We start from the raw sequence: 17,678 nt of genomic DNA on the forward strand, positions 1-17,678 counted from the left end.
ATATGTAAATACAAATACATTTTAAATCACTTAACAGGAGCATACCTCTACGTTCCAGTAACTACTATAAAATCAGTAATATATGCACTATTGTTCAAATTATGACCTTTTAAATCACCTTCACTTTGTAAGAATTGTTATGATACATCTCATGACATCAACAAAAGCTAAATATTTCTAACTAATAATATAGTATCTTAAAAGATTCACTAAGAATTCAGATGCTTCAGGTAGAAAAAAAGGAAATACCCTGTTATGATTTGTCCATATGTACGTGTATGTGATTTGCCCCCCAACGGTTCACATTTTGGAGGTTTTGGCCCCTGCACAGTAATGTGAGAGGTGGGAAGCCCTTTAAGAGATCAGACTTAGTGGAATGTCCTTATGTCACTGAGACACTTCCCTCGGGAAGAATTAAGGTAGTTCTGTGGGACAATGAGCTGGTGCTTGTTCAAGGTAGATTTTATACAAGAGTGAGCCTGACTCCTGAACTCTGGCTTTCTGTCTTGGGATGTAATCTTTCCCTCCCAAATACATCCCCATCATTGTGATTTCATGCACCATGAAGCCCTCACTAGAGCCAAGCACCAAGCCCTTGACCCTCCAGAACTGTGAGCTAAATAAACCTCTTTTCTTTATACAGTTACAGTTACCTATCCTCATTATAATAACAAAAAATAAATACACGTTATGTTGTAAGGAGTCAATGTTTCATATCTTATTCCTTATCCTATTTGAGACTTTTAAGGATCACAATATGCCTAAACTTTTTTAAAGATAAAGCCTAATGTAGAAATCATAAATGTGCTACATATCATCATTTGATAACACACCACAAAAATTCTACAATGAGTAACGTGCAGAATAAGCAATACAACTGAGATGTACTCTAGTAACCCACTCATACTTGGTAAATGTATCCCCCACACATACAGGTTTACTAAAGAAAGAGGTAAAGCATTCCTCCTCTTTCACAAGCTAAAATACAAACTACAAATCAGGAAGTTCAAATATATGTCACATGAAACTTAATCACATATTTTTATCTGATAATCCATGTCAAAGTCATAAAGTAAAAGATATCCCATGTGAGTTACAAATGAATGGCTACATGAACTCTGAGACATTTTCTAGTCCCTAAAACAAATACAGCAAAACAAAAACCAAATGTCATATTATAATATCTAGACAATCACACAAATATAAAGAATTAAACCTACTCAGAAGGATTAAAGTATGTTTCTTTGCAAAAGTGGCTAGGAACAACTAAACACAATTTTTAAAAACAGCAGTTCCAGCACTATATTACTACCTTCATTCTCTTAACTCCTAAACGCTAGTGGTCTATCTGTGCCTACCCTCCTCTAAATGTTAGTGTTCTTTGACCACGCAACCTGGGCACTTTCATCCATGCCTTTGGACCATCAACTACAGACAATTCTGAATCTCTGTCTCCAACTGTAATCTGTCTTCTGAGTGTCGGACCAATAGATACCTTAGAACATCCCTACTTAGGTATCCCAATGACATTTTTAGCACAAACCCTACCAAACTGAACTTATTCTTCCACTTTCTCTTATGTACCTATTCTGCTTATTGATATTAAATTCTAAAATCTGAAAGATATCCATTGTATTTCCTCCCCACTCGCTAATCTCATGTCATTCACCAAGTAAATTTTATCCTAAAAAGGATAGTTCATAAATCTATATTCTCCACTCTCATTGTCTCTGTCTTATTTTAGGCATGTACATTTTTAGATTACTATATCAATCTCCTAACAGTTCTCCCAAAAGAAGAAGCGTTAATATAGCTTCTTTTTTAACCATTCCTCTATATTACTGCTAAATAATATAGCCAGAATATTTCTAGAATATAACTTCAGTCATTTCTATGGCTGCTTAGTATCTTCCAATGATCCAAAATAAAATCTAAAATCTTAATTATAAAGATTATGGCAGAAATCAATGCAATGGAGACTAAGAGAACAATACAAAAAAATCAATGAATCAAAGAGTTGGTTTTTTGAAAGAATAAATAAAATCAATAAACCTTTAGCCAACCTTATCAAAAAAAAGGAAAGAAAAGGCACAAATACATGCAATTAAGAATGAAAAAGGTGAAGTCACAACAGATCCAACAGAAATCCACAGGACCATCAATACCTACTTCAAGAACCTCTACTCGAATAAAATGGAAAACACAGAAGAAATGGGCAGATTCCTAGATACATACGAATTGCCAAAGTTAAATGAAGAAGATATAGAAATTCTAAACACCCCAATTACAATGAGTGAAATTGTAAACGTAATAAAATATTTACCAACAAAGAAAAGCCCAGGTCCAGATGGATTCACTGCTGAATTTTACAAGACATTTAAAGAAGAACTAACACCATTACTCTTTAAATTCATCAAGGAAATTGAAAGGGCAGCAATACTTCCAAATTCATTCCAGGAAGCAAGTGTTACTTTGATTCCAAAACCAGGGAAAGACCCAACCCAAAAAGAGAACTACAGGCCAATCTCCCTGATGAACATAGATGCAAAAATCCTCAACAAGATACTGGAAAACAGAATACAGAGGGTCATCAAGAAAATCATACACCCTGACCAAGTTGGATTTATCCCAGGGATGCAAGGATGGTTCAACATTCATAAATCAATAAATGTAATACATCATATTAACAGAGTCAAGGACAAAAACCATATGATCATCTCAATAGATGCAGAAAAAGCATTCAACAAAATCCAGCACCCATTCATGATAAAAACTCTACAGAAAACTGGAATAGAAGGTCTTTATCTTAACCTGATTAAGGCTATCTATGAAAAACCAACAGCCAACATCATATTAAATGGTCAAAAACTGAAAACTTTCACACTAAAATCAGGAACAAGATTAGAATGCCCACTATCACCACTCCTGTTCAATATAGCTCTGGAAAGATTAGCTACAGCAATTAGAAAAGAGAAAGAAATAAAAGTAATAAAGATAGGAAAAGAAGAAGTTAAACTGTCATTATTTGTTGACGACATCATACTTTACATAGAAGCCAAAAAAAACTCCGCCAAAAGACTTCTAGACTTAATTAACAGATTCAGTAGAGTAGCTGGATACAAGGTCAACACTCAAAATACAATACCCTTCTTGTACACAAATAACAGACTCACTGAGAGAGAAATTAGGGAAACAATTCCTTTTACAATAGCATCCAAAAAAATTAAATATCTAGGAATCAATCTAACAAAGGAAGCAAAAGACCTCTACACTGAAAACTACAGCACTATGAAAAAAGAGATCAAACATGATACAAGAAAATGGAAAGACATCCCTTGCTCCTGGGTAGGAAGAACCAATATAGTGAAAATGGCCATACTTCCAAAACTACTATATAGATCCAATGCAATGCCAATTGAAATTCCAACAATATACTTCACAGAACTAGAGAAAACAATCCAAAATTTCATTTGGAACCATAAGAGACCTAGAATAGCTAAAGCAATTCTAAGCAACAGAGACATGGCTGGGGGATCACAATCCCCAACTTGAAACTATACTACATAGCTACTGTGATAAAAATCAGCATGGTACTGGCAAAGGAACAGACCTGAGGCTCAGTGGAATAGATTAGAAGATGCAGAAACAACTCCAGACATACTCAGCCACCTCATCTTTGACAAAGGAGCCAACCACCATCATTGGAGGAAAGATATCCTATTTAACAAATGGTGATGGAAAAACTGGATTTCAACCTGCCAAATATTGAAACTAGACCCATACCTATCACCATGCACTAAACTAAGATCAAAGTGAATTAAATATCTAAATATTAAGACAGAAAAACTAAACTTGCTGGAAGATAAGTTAGGTAGAACTCTTGAAGACATTAGCATAGGAAAAGACTTCATGAACAAAACCTCAGCAGCACGGGAACTAGCAGAAAGAATCAACAACTGGGATCTCATCTTATTAAAAAGCTTCTGCACTGCAAAAGAAACCACCAACAGAGCTAACAGACAACCTACAATATGGGAAAAAAATTTTTAGCAGCTGTACCTCAGATAAAAGACTACTATTAGAATATATAAAGAATTGAAAAAAATCAGACCCCCCCCCAAATTCAAAAACCCAATTCAAAAATGGGCATCTGAAATGAACAGACATTTCTCAGATAAGGAAGTAAAAGCAGCAAACAAATATATGAAAAAATGTTCAACATCACTGGTCATTCGAGAGATGCAGATGAAAACAACACTGAGATTCCACCTCATCCCAGAAAGAATGGCTGCTATCAAGAAATCAATAAATAACAAATGCTGGCGGGGGTGTGGGGAGAAAGCAACCCTTCTCCATTGCTGGTGGGAGTGCAGACTGGTGCAACCACTGTGGAAGTCAGTATGGAGATACCTCAAAGAACTAGGACTAGAGGTTCCATTTGACCCAGCTATTCCCCTGCTCGGTATCTTCTCAAAAGAATTAAAAGAATCATACCACCGTGATATATGTGCACCCATGTTCATAGTGGCACAGTTTGTAATAGCTAAAGCTTGGAAGCAGCCCAAGTGCTCATCAACTGGAAATTGGATAAAGAAAATGTGGGGTTTTTTTTATAAAATGCAGTACTACTTAGCCATAAAGAACGAAAAACTAGAGTCATATATATGTATATCGAGGCCATACTCTTAAGTGAAATAAATAGGACACATGTGTGTAAATACCAAATAGTTTCACAAGTATGAGAAACTGATAGTATAAACAAGGGTTAAAATGATTAAAATGAATAATTGATAATTTGAAATAGGAAAAAAGGTCCAAAGACGAAGGAGTGAAGGGAGGGGAAGGGGAAAGGAAAAGAGGGAAAGGAAAAACTATGAGAAAAGAAAAAAAATGGAAATGAAATCTATGTAAATAGAGAAGGGCAGAGGGGGTGAAGGGTGCACAGGTAATGGGGAAAAAAAATAAGAGCCAAGATATATCATGTACAGGTACAAACACCCTATGATAAATGTAAATGAATTGTATACCTAAAATGTACCAATAAAAGAACTAAAAAAAAAGAAAACTAAAATCTTTAGCAGAATATCTTGCCACCTCTTTATCACTTCCTCATCTTCCATATATGCTACTAAATTACAATTACATCAATGCAATTCCTGTAAAAAGTCATCCTGTTTCTTATCTCAATGTGTCTGCCTACTATTCCTCTTTCTGGACATTCCTTTTCTTGACATGCTAAGTTTGACTTGCTCAGGACTCAGCTCAATCATTGTATTTGATCTTCACCTTCTCCATTCCTCCTTGCTCTCACAGCACAGGCTGTATAATTAATAGTATAACTGTGTATTCTACTCCACTAAACTTTGAACACTGTGAAAGCAAAATGTATTTACCACTCATTTTTGTGTCCTTCAATGCCTACCACATTGCCTAAGAATAGTAAGTTATGGACACTATTTGTAGAATATTTAACCCTTTTTACCTTTTTCCAGAAAATAATTTCCATTTATAAACATCCCACAATAACAATAAAGCAAGGAAAATATTTAGGAAAACAACAGAAAGCAGTCAAGAAGTCAAGGACATAAATAAATGGAGCAAAGAAAAGGAAATCAAATACACGGCTATCTTCACAGTAGCTTCTAAGTACATACTGTTTTTTGTTCTCTGTGCCTCAGATTCTCTCCAAAATATTTCATTTAGGCCGGGGATTTAGCTCAGTGGTTTCGCCGCCTGCTGAGCAAGTGCACGGACCTGAGTTTGATCCCCAGTACCAAAAAAAAAAAAAAAAAAAAATTCCATTTACTACTTAATCTTCAACACTTATTTTGAGTTTCTAGAAAGTATGTAAGTGGTAAATGGAATAAATAAAAATGAATGCATTACCCAAATCAGCTACTTTTCAAAACGAAGCACAGTTAGAATTTTAAAAGTGTCATGAGACTCTGATCTACCCAACCAAACTGTCTTTCCTATAGTTGCCTTCTAAAAGACTTGACAGTGAGATTATCATGAGCACTTTATAAACCACATACACGTACCACTCTCCCTAACAGATTCCCAATGTCTTTTCCTGAACTTGTTTTTTTTTTCTTGCTTTCACATTAAAAGTTACATAACAAAAAATGTATTCTGTAAATGCGTTTTATCCTTAAAGTTAAATAAATATTTTCTTCTAATTGGTCCATGAACAGAAACTTCTCTAGCTGAATTCTCTCTACCATATGCCTGTTTTCTATGATCACAAATGAACAGAATTACAGAAATCTTAATTCTAGGCCTCTAGCACTCTTAATCCTACCCCTTTTCTCTCATCAAGTAGTACTCATACTCAACTTTGCCCATTGACATAAAACAAATTCAGAATCATTCAAGTTCATAATTAATTTTCAAAGTATGTGAATCTCCAAGACCAAAGCCCACATAGCATAGTTAAAAGTTCACAACAGTATTATTCTCATTTAGCTTGACATAAACATAAGCATTAAGCTAATAAGATTCAGATATATGTGCCAAGTTTGTAAAAGTCCAGTGTTATTCTCAAGTAGCTTGATATAAACTGAGATATGAATATAGATATACACTACGATCAACTAGTTTAAATTATCTTTCCACAGCTGCCTATTCTTTAACTACAGGGTCCCAACCCCATGGAATATTCTCTTATTCCAAAAAGTGGGTGAAAAGAGATCAACAGTGGGGAAGATGGAACACCTCTTCCCTACAGAAACATTCCATTTAATAAATTCAGAAGAAATGAGGGAATTAGGAAATCACCTGGAACACATGGCAAAATCTATTGATGAATGCCAAAGCTTCAGGAAAAACAGGTTATCTGCATGGCCTCAAAGTCCCTGCACCATATGCGTTAATTTTCAAAGGAAAAATACTGTCTTACTCCATTTGCTATTGCTATAACAAAATATCTAATGCTGAGTAATGTATAAAGAGGTTTTTAGCTCACAGTTTAGGAAGTTCAAGAGCATGGCACTGGCATCGGCTTGGCACTAGTAAGTGTCTTCTACCTACATCACAACATGGTAGATGGCATCAGAGTGGGAGTACATGACAGAAGAAAAGATCCTATGGCTAGACAGGAAGCAAGAGAGATTCAGGGGCCAGGCTCACCACTTTTATGACCCACTCTCACAGATCTCACAGATCACTAAGTTAATCTTGTGTATTGTTAATGGCAATGTTAATTCAATGAAGCTAAAAGATATTAAGTATTTAAGTGATACCTTTTGAGCTAAGTTCCACATGAACTACATTAATCTCTCCTAAGGGTGATGAGCTAATTACCTCCCACTAAGCCCTACCTCTTAAAGCTTCCACAACCTCTTCAAAGCCCTGAGGATCAAGCTTCCAGCACACAAACCTTTGGGGGACACACCCAAACCTTCTCCAGACCACAGTTATTGTTATTAACTTAACAATAAAGACACCTGACACATATCACTGTAACCAAGTGATCGCAATGATCATCACTAATAAGTCACATTGATTACATACAACTCTGATATAATGTGCTAAGGAAACTTTACCCCTAGAGCATTCTTCCCCATAATGCTAACATCAATTCAATCATAAATAAACACCAAACATAAATTCAGAGACATTTCACAATGTACCAGACTAAAACTTTTCAGAAAAAGTGTCAAAAGTAATGAAAGGTAAAAAAGACTGAGCAAATGTTACAGACTAGAAGAGATTAAGGAAAAAAGATAATTAAATGCAATGTGGGATTCAGACTAGATTCTATAACAGGATAAGAATATTCATGGAAGTAATAGAAAAATGTGAATAAATCCTGCTGTTAATAGTATTATAGCAATGTTAATTTCTTAGTTTTAATAAAAGTATCTTGGTTATATTAACAGACAGGCAAGTCAGGTATAGGATGTATGGGAACTCTGTTCTGTCTTCATAAATCTTCTGTAAGTCTAAACTTATTTCAAAAGAGTTAAAACAAAAAAAAAACTAAATTTCTGTTACCAAGCCTCCTAGGTTGACAGTTTTTCCTTATACCTTCTCTCTCTTTTAACCTATTATCAATTTATACTAAGTTTCTACTCTTACCTACATTTTCCCTAAGAAGATTCCAAGTTCTTATACTTTAGGGCTTCTCCTAGTTTTACTTCTTCCCAGCACAGAGCTAAAAGATCAGAAAAGAAATCAATGACATTAAAACTAAAAAACAAAATACACAGGATCAGTGAAGCAAAGAATTGGGTCTTTGAAAGAATAAATACAACTGATAAGCACTTAGCCAAATTTACCCCCAAAAAAGGGACAGAAAAGACCCATATCAATGCAATTAGAAATGACAAAAGCAAAATCACAACAGATACTCTGAAATCCAAGATTATTAGAAATTATTTCAAAAACTTACATCCCAACAAATTGGAAAATCTAGAAGAAATGGATTGATTCCTAGACAAATATGACTTACCAAAATGAAACAACAAGATATAAAAACCCTGAATAGGCCTATAATAGGCAAAGAACTGAATAGTAATAAAAACTCTACCAACTAAGAAAAGCTCAGATATTCAGTGGGTTCACCATTGAATATTACTGGAACTTCAGAAAAGATAAAATGCCAATACTTCTGAAACTCTTCCATAAAATTGAAAGGGAACTTATTCCTGGAAGCCAGCATTATTCTGATATCAAAATTGGAGAAGAGCTCAACAAAAAAGAAAACTACAGGCTGATATCCTTAATGAACCCAGACACAAAAATTCTCAACAAGGTACTGTACTTGCAAATAGAATGCAGTAAGTCATTAAAAGGATCACACATCATAATCAAGTCAGCTTTTCCCAGGGATGCAAGGATGGCACAACATATATAAATCAATGAATGAAATACACCAGATAGATAGAAGGATAAAAATCACATGATGACCACAATAGGTACAGAAAATGAGTTTGACAAAATCCAACATCCATTCATGAAACCTACACTGACAAAAATAGGTATAGAAGGACCTCATCTCAATCTGATAAAAAGTCACTTAAGACAAATCCACAGCCAGCATCATGCTACACGGGATAAAACTGAAAAGCATTCCTTCAAAAATCAGGAAAAGACGGTGTCCACTCTCACTATTCTTGTTCAATATAGTACTCAAAACTTAAGCAGAGCAATAAGGCAAGATGAATAAAAGGGATATGAACAGGAAACAAAAAAATCAAACTATCTTCATTTGTAGATGCTATAATCCTTTAAAGAGAAAACTCAAAAAAAAAATTAAAAACCCACCAGAAGACTCTTAGAGCTAATAAACAAATTCAGCAAAGGGGCAAGATATGTACAAAATAAACACACAAAATTAAGAGCATTCCTGTACACTAATACTGAACCTAAGGAGAACAAAATCAAGGAAAACAATCCTATTCATGCTACCATCTGAAAGGAAGGAAGGAAGGAAGGAGGGAGGGAGGGAGGGAAGGAAGAGAGAGAAAGAAGGAAGGGAGGGAAAGAAGGAAGAGGAAGAGAGAGAGAGAGAAGGGGAAAGGGAAGAAAACTAAATACAGTACTTAGGAATTCACTTATTCAAGGAAATGAAAGATCGCTATAACAAAAACGATAGTTCTCCGAAGAAAGAGATTGAATAAGACATTAGAAAATGGAAAAAGACATCTCCTGTTTCTGCACTGGCAGAATCAATATTGTTGAAATGGCCACACTACCAAAAAGGACATACATTTAATGCAATTCCTATCAAAATAACAACCGCATTCTTCAAAGAACTAGAACTAGAAAAAAAATCCTAAAATGTATATGGAACATAAAAGACCCCAAATAGCCAAAACAATCCTCAGCAAAAAGAGCAAAGCAAGAGGCATTACAATGCCAGGTTTTAAGTTACACTACAAAGCTTCATGAATAAAAACAGCATGGTACCAGTACAAAAATAGGCAGACCAAAGGAATTGAAGACACTGAAATAGCCCTTACATCTTTAGCTATGTGATCTTTCACCACAGGACTAAAAACAAACACTGGAGAAAAGACACTCTCTTTAACAAATGGTGCTGGGAAAACTGCAATCCACATGAAGAAGAATGAATTCCGGCCCATGCCTCTCATCCTGTACTGCAATCAAATCAAAATGGATCAAACACTTAGATATAAAAGCAAAAACACTGAATGTGACAGAAGATAAAATAGATAAAACACCTGAAGGAATAGGCATAGGCAGGGACTTCCTGAACAAAGCCCCTTTTGCACAACAAACAATATCAAGAATCAATAAGTAGCATTTTACCAAACTAAAAGGCTTTTCTGCAGAGCAAAAGAAACAAACAATGTAGTGAAAAGGCAATCTACAAGATGGAAAAAAATTTTTCCAGCTACTCCTCTGATAGAGGACTAGTATCTAGAATATCTAAACAATGCATACAAAAAAATTAGACCCCAAACAAAGACCCATCAAGAAGCAGACAATGCCATTGCCCTATTCTTGCAGTGGTCCATTCTGCTTGCAGGACATAGCTTCTCTTTTTCAATTCAAAGCACGCTTTTCCTTTTAAGCACGTCTTTTGTGCTTCTTTTCCCTTTCCTCTTATTTCTGCACTAAAATAAACAATAATCTTTCACATTCACCAGTTGTCTGGACCAATTCATTGAAAAAAACAATAAGAACCTGGAAAACCCTGCTGGTCCCTACTCCACCATACATATATATATATATATATATGTGTGTGTGTGTGTGTGTGTGTGTGTGTGTGTGTGTGTGTGTGTGTGTATCAATTCCCCAAAATGAATGTTATGATGTATCCCAAACATATACTAATTAAAATAAAAGAATATAGTCTGAGCCCAGTACCAAAATACACCCATGTTATCAGGTAGCTTGTTTCTAAAAAGTGGCTTGCCATTTAAACGTTACCAGGCTGTTTATCTTTCTTCTGGAGTTGGATTCTAAGTTCTTCTCCTCTCACATGAAGAACTGAACAAAACGAGTAAAAAGCGGTGGCAAAGTTTATTCAAGAAAGTAAAAGTGAGGGGGAAACTGGCTCTGCAGGGCAAGCTTGGGCCAAGTAAACAAAAAGAGGGCAAAAGCAAAGATAAATTATACACTGTGTCTGGTAAACACAGAATGGGCTATACAACCTGCATAAAATCATGCAGCTAGACATGGGCTCATGTCAACTACTTCCATCTTTTTTTTTCTCTAATTGGCCTTACAAGCTAAGCCTTTGATTTTGAAGAACAAGAGGGAAGAACCTCCTTTTGAATTCTTTTAACTGGCATACTGGATCTTCCCTGCATGGAAGGGAAAAACTTGTCCATTTTTAAATGCGCAACACTTGTGGCCAGAACCAAGCATTGGCAACACTGCATTCTCTGGTCTAAGAGCCTGCCTAAGGACATCATTACCTACCTCTTGTGTTTCCCTGTTTAAATCCAGACAAGTTAAAGACATATGCCTTGCTTGATGCCTGAATAGAACAACATTTATCAGTTAAAAACCTAACTGTAGGGCTGTGGATTTAGCTCAGTGGTGCCGCTGCCTGCGTCACAAGCACAAGGTCCTGAGTTCAATCCCCAGTAACCCCCCAAAAAAGAAAACTAACTGTAACTGTAAGTGTAGGTAAACAGCCATCCCAGTTCTTAGTACTTTTCCTATCAGAATAAATGTAAGAGATGTTTTCCCACATGGTTTCTAGTTAAGTAGAGTCATTCCGGTTAAGTAGAGTCATCAAGGGACTCAAAATACCAGCTGAGCCATTAAGGAGCTCAGAATAAATGTGAGTTAAACTATCAAGGGGTTCAACTAGGTGGCTAAGGGAACTTTGCCTGGGGAAGTTTTGCTCTTCTTTTACAGTAGTTTGGACTAGGCAAGGCCAACTGAAGGTCCAGCCCCTTTCTCCCTAATGAGCTAATGGGTCCAAATATGGAGACAAAAAGCCCCCTCCCAAGAGGGGGTTTCATCTGTGGTCTTCTGTGCTTAATGTCAGCATCCCTCTAAAGTTCTCAGATAGCGACATCTATCTAGGTTTTGTAAAGTCTTACAAGGGGTACCTTATGGACTTTGGGTCTCCTCCTCATGCATGAGATGCCTTCTTAAGGAGCACAGGCCTTGTTGTCTCTTTCTACAGGTTCCAAGACAAGCAAATGGGAAATCTACTGGATCTTGCAACCATGTGGATTTCACCAACATCACCACTAGGACATATTCTTGATGAGTGGGAAAGGTTTGATCCTCACAAATTAAAACAGGAGCAGCTTATCTACTATTGCAATAGAGTTTGGGTCCAGTATGAACTGAGAGGTGGCAAGATGGGTAGGTATGAGATGGTACTTTAAATTCTATTCTCCAGTTACATTTTTACTTAAAACATACAAGGTGAAATAAGAATACCTTATGTTCAGGCTTTTGTGACTTTTAATAAAAGCAAATGCTCAGGAACTATGGTGTTTAGAGTGTCACACCTGAGAAGGAAAAAGATACTCTGGATGACCCTGTCAGTTGCCTCTCAGGCGGATGTAGATCTCTCTGATCTGTTTGATGATACTAAGAGGTCTCCTTGACCTCCTCTTTATAACCTCCAGGGCAGTAAATCAAGTCCATCCCCTCTAAGTGACTCAGGAATGCCATTAGGGCCTAGTACTCCAAGAGAACTCAGTGTTCCTTGGCCCCCTTATCATGCTTCTTAGACAATTTTAAGCCTCACAGGTAGAACCCAAAGTGGTGCTTCTTACTATAATTCACAACCTATCCTGCCCCTAAGGGAAGTCCCAGGGCTGAGAGGGAATACTTAAGTGCAAGTCCCCTTTTCAGGTGCACATGTCCAACAGTGCAAGGACTGACAAGGCCAACTATCAAAAGATCTTAGTAAGTTTGCAGATGGGTTTCAAATTTTGGCCCTTAGTTTTGATTTACCATGGTGAAATGTCTAATGCATCTCAGCCACTTGTTACAACCCAGATGAAAAACAGAAACCTACAAGAGGCTAAAAACTATGCAGATGAGCAATATGCCTTAAAAAGAAAAAGAAACCACCCTAGAGAGGCTATTCTCCCTTCAACAGAGCCAAACTGGGACTATAATACTCAGGATGAACTCGAAATGATGTCTAGTATGGTGCATCCTCTTACCATGGGGATGAAAAGGTACATTAAAAAGTCTGTTAATTATGACAAAGTGAGTGGAGTCTTACAGGGTGCAGGAAAAAATCCAGCTTTGTTTTGTAACCAATTAATAGAGGCTTTCCACAAGTATACTAATATAGATCCTTCTTCCAGGTAGGGAGAGGGGTTAATGAGATATCATTTCATCTGTTAATCAGTCCCAGATATTCAACATATACTACAAAAACTTCAGATGGTGCCACAGACACCAAAGGCCCAACTGTTGCACACTGCCTTTTCTGTATTCAACCATCAGGACCCAGAGGAGAGACAAAAGAGAAAGGCTAGGATTATGGCTGTTCCAACTGGTAATGCTCCAAGCCCATCCAGATCATCTAAGGAAAAATCCAGAGATAGTCAAGGAAAGAGTTCCTGTTTCAAGTGCAAGAAGACTGGACACAGGGCACCAAGCCTCTACCTAGGCCCTGCTCCTCATGTGAGGCAGCTAATGAGCCTGACACATGGCACTGGAAGTCTGACTCTCCCCACTCCCAGAGAGGGGCTAGGCTAGCCAAAACCTTCATTTCCTGCTCTGACAACTGAGGAGGCCCAAGGAAACTTGCAATGCTTTTGTCCACAGACATCACCTTCTCCTCCAAGGAACCCCTGGTAAACTTAGATATCATAAGTGAGTCACTTCAAGTGCTTATTGATACAGGGGCAGCTCATTCTGGTTTGACTTCTTTCTCTGGAAAACTCTTTTCTAGATCTATAGTCATAGCTGGAGTTGATGTGACCCCTAGGCAGAGATTCTTTACTCCTGCTCTGACATGTCACTTTGAAGGCCAAATGTTTAACCATGAGTTTCTAATTGTCCCGAAGTGTCCTCCCTTGCTAAGAAAAGATTAACTAAATTGGGGGGAACTCTCAAATTTCAGCTAAAGCCAAAACAGATTTTATTTTGGGGGACATCAGGTATCCTTGACCAAATTAGCCAAGTGGATCCTGCTGCATGGTGTAAGGGAATACCTGGTAGGGTAAATTCTGCTATACCAGTAGTTATAAGACTAAAAGACCCCAGCTGGTTTCCTGAATGAAGCAGTATCCCATCAAGGAAAAAGCACAAAAAAGCCTCCAGCCTCTCATAAACAAGTTGCTCAAATATAGCCTTCTGAAACCTTGCCAGTCCCCTTGTAATACTCCCATTCTCCCTGATGTAACTCCCTCAGGAGAATATTGGATGGTATAAGACCCTCACCTTATTAAGGCTATCATTCCAAACCATCATCTAGTGGGAGATCCACATACAATTCTCTCCCAAATTTCAGGAAACACTAACTGGTTTTCAGTCTTAGATTTAAAAGATCTACTTTTCTCCATCCCCCTACATCTAGACTTCAAATTTGTTTGCCTTTGAATGGAGAAATCCCATTTCAAGAGAAAAGCAGCAATATACTTAGTTCTCCCACAAGGGTTTAGACAGAGTCTTCACCTTTTTGCTTGGGAACTAGAGAAAGAGTTAAGGAACATAAAGCTTAAAGAAAGGATTATTGTACAGTAAGTAGATGATATTCTGGTTTGTAGCCCAACTCAGAAATTATCTAACACTGTAGACTCTCAACTTTCTATCTAAGAAGAGATATAGTCTCCAAAGAAAAGGCTCATATATTCCTAAAAAGGTACTCCTGTAAGCTTCTGGAAGACGTGAGATTTCTCTTCAAAATGCAAGACTCTTGTGTTGCTGTTACAGGAAGCATGAAAATCTGACGTGTTCCTCACATTTGGGCTAATAATAAAGATCAATGATTATTAACTCTTTTCTCATAGTTTCCTGACAGATTTTCCTTTCTTCAATCCACCAGTGAGCCACAGCAGCCCAACACAGTTGGACAGCATATGATCCCCAATAGGTAGAGCCTATACCCCCTTCCAGCTTGAAGATGGTATAGAAGACAGAGATCTCCACTCCCTCAGCACTCCATAAAGAATTATAGGGCTTTGTGTCTCTCAGGGGGAAATGAGATAGGCAATTAGGGTGTGGCAAAAGCTGGCTGGGGAAGTAGGTGTGACCTGATAACTACAAGATCCCAGACACATGCACAAAACAATTCCCAAAGAATTCCAGCAGGTTTTCAATACGATGGCCTACACTCGACATCAGCCTGAGGTGTAGGATCCCAGCACTGCCTCTTAGGACCTATATGTAAAGTTTTTTGTGGGGTTCCTCCAGATTTAGATAGCATAAAAGGACACATCAACACCATGAAGACTTTGCTGCCCTACCTTTCCATGATAGCCCATGCTATTTCCTAGATCCAGTGTGTACCTTTATCTTTGCTCTTGCCCTCTTCTTTTCTTTACTCGGCCCAAGCTTGGTCTGCAGAGTCATTTACTTTCTCACTCTTCACTTTTACTTTCTCAAATAAACTTTGCCACTGCTTTTTGCTCATTTCATTCAGCTCTTTGTTCAAGAGAAAAACCTCGAATCCAACTCTGGAAGGAGAGGTGAGCAACCCTGAATCCAGTAAGGTATAGCTAGCTACTTTTTAGAAGCAAGATACCTGGTAATACCCATGTAATCCCAGCTACTGATGCAGCTGAAGCAGGAGGATTACAAGTTTCAAGCTTGCCTGGAAACCTTAGCAAGACCCTGTCTCAAAATAAAAAGGGCTGAGGCTATGACTCAGAGCTCCCTGGGTTCCAAATTCTCAGTTAGAAGGAAGGGAGAAGTCTGCAATTTTGTGGTCCACAATTAAAAAGATTACACTTCCCTGGGTTGGGGCAAACAAATTACATGTAATATGCTGTGATTTTTTTTTTTTAGCAAAGTTCTAAATTTCACCATTGTTCTACATGTCCTCTTTAAAACTTCAATGACTCTACAATCACAAAGTCTGGATTTCAATGCAAACGTTCTGTTTACCCTAACATAACCTGAATGATTGAAAGCAGACTTCAGTCATTTCCAGCCAGCAATTTTTCAGGCTGAAGAACTGCTTACCTCTATTTTCATACCAACCAGCTTCAGGCTTTTAAGTCATACTGAAAACGTCCTCTAATTTCAAATTCCATTCATTTCTTTATATATACAAATTAGAAGAGGTAATCCTGCAGGACCTTCAGGCCCATGAAATACTCTGAGTAGCTTTTATCCTCCACTCAAAAAAAAAGAAGTCAAAGAACTACTCTTTAATTCAGGTGTCTCCTTAAGACAGCGCAATGGTTCTGGGTGATATAACAGTCAAGTCACTTGAGACACTAAAGAAACCAAGCTTTACCTGGCTGAATTCAAACCAGGAATTTTTCTTTCAGTTTGTGACTGCCAACACAGCCTTTTTGTGTTATCTGATTTCTGTACTGGTTGAGTGAGAAAATGGCCAAGGGCCTGAGATTAAAACAACAATAATAAATCACGGAAACAGGCCTCAAAGTCTAGAAATTAAGTTATGAGAGAACCATTAATCTATTAATAGCCATTTGCTACGTCCAATGGCAATAGAAGGGGGAAAAGCTGGCGAGCTCTGAGCCCTTGACGGTGAACTTGGTCAACTCCGTGTTCTGTCACCCTCCCCTCTGCAGCGTCTGGCATCTGCAGGAACTCACAAAGCTTAACTAAATTGGCGCCTCTAATGAAACTGGGATCTGCTCCAGCGAGGCCCCTACTGAAGAAACTGGAGGACGTGGTTTAGGATGTAACGTTGCAAAGTATTCTCCAAACAGCTTTACATGTTTAAATCAAACGGAACTGCCGGTCTTTTTGAGTCTGTAGGAGGTAGTGGGAACCAGCAGGATAGGCAGTCTCTAAAAGACACAAACCGGGACAACACTAAGAACCTCAAAGGTCTAGGGCAGAAAGAAAGGGAGCGTCACTTGCCTCCCATTCCTGCAAGAAACGCTGGGCCTCCTCAGAACCAACAGTCTTATGTCTCCTAAATTCGTCCTTCACATACTGGTCTCCCAGGGCTTTAAGATGCACCGGCAGAAGCCGGTGTAGCTGCAAAATGCGCCTATACAAAGCCCGGACACGCGAAACATGTTTCACCAGCATTGAGCTGCGCGTGGATTGCCAACTGCGCCTGCGCTTCGACGCGTCTCCACCCCTTCAGAGAAGTCTCCAAGGGAGAACCGGAAAGCGCGCGACCTTCATCCGGTTTGGTCCTCCCTAGAATCATAACCCTCTGGAAACCAGAGCTTTGTTACGGATCGAAAATGGGCGGGTCTTTCTGTTAGAGGCGCGGCCTTCGTGAAGTTGTTCGAGTTCCATGCATCGATTTCTTTGGGCTGTGGTAGTGTGGGGAGAGGTGGTGAACCACAGGTCTGGCGTGTGTCCCTTGTTACCTCTCATTTTTTCCATTCATCTTTGTCCCTTTTCTTCCTACTAAAGACCTGAGAAAGAATTCGTCAAAGTCGGACTCCTCCAAAAAGCCTGACATGGTTAATCCAATTCAGTTGAGGAAACTGAAGAGTATTCCTTTCTTCTTGTGCGAGTTATCAGAGTGTGATTCCTCTCAACCAACAGCCCACGCCCTTTGCTGTGCTGCGAGTTTATACGATGAAAGCGTGGGCTTCTCCGTGGAACCAACGCTAGTGAGC

At 38.1% G+C, this 17,678-nt stretch overlaps 1 protein-coding gene across 1 annotated transcript in view; it reads right to left on the reverse strand.

Moving 5' to 3' along the window:
* Sdhaf3 (succinate dehydrogenase complex assembly factor 3) overlaps window positions 1-17,186 on the reverse strand; it is a 102,679-nt gene extending 85,493 nt beyond the window's left edge. Inside the window, exon 1 of the mRNA XM_004862724.3 lies at window positions 16,960-17,186. Coding sequence (XP_004862781.2) covers window positions 16,960-17,133 — 174 coding nt within the window. The 5' untranslated portion in view covers window positions 17,134-17,186. The remainder of the gene's footprint in view (window positions 1-16,959) is intronic.
* Window positions 17,187-17,678: the final 492 nt, after the last annotated feature.

The sequence above is a fragment of the Heterocephalus glaber genome, unplaced genomic scaffold (genome assembly GCF_053883595.1).
Source record: "Heterocephalus glaber isolate CG9 unplaced genomic scaffold, H.glaber_assembly_v1.0 deba00000546, whole genome shotgun sequence".
NCBI classification, from domain to species: Eukaryota; Metazoa; Chordata; class Mammalia; order Rodentia; family Bathyergidae; genus Heterocephalus; species Heterocephalus glaber.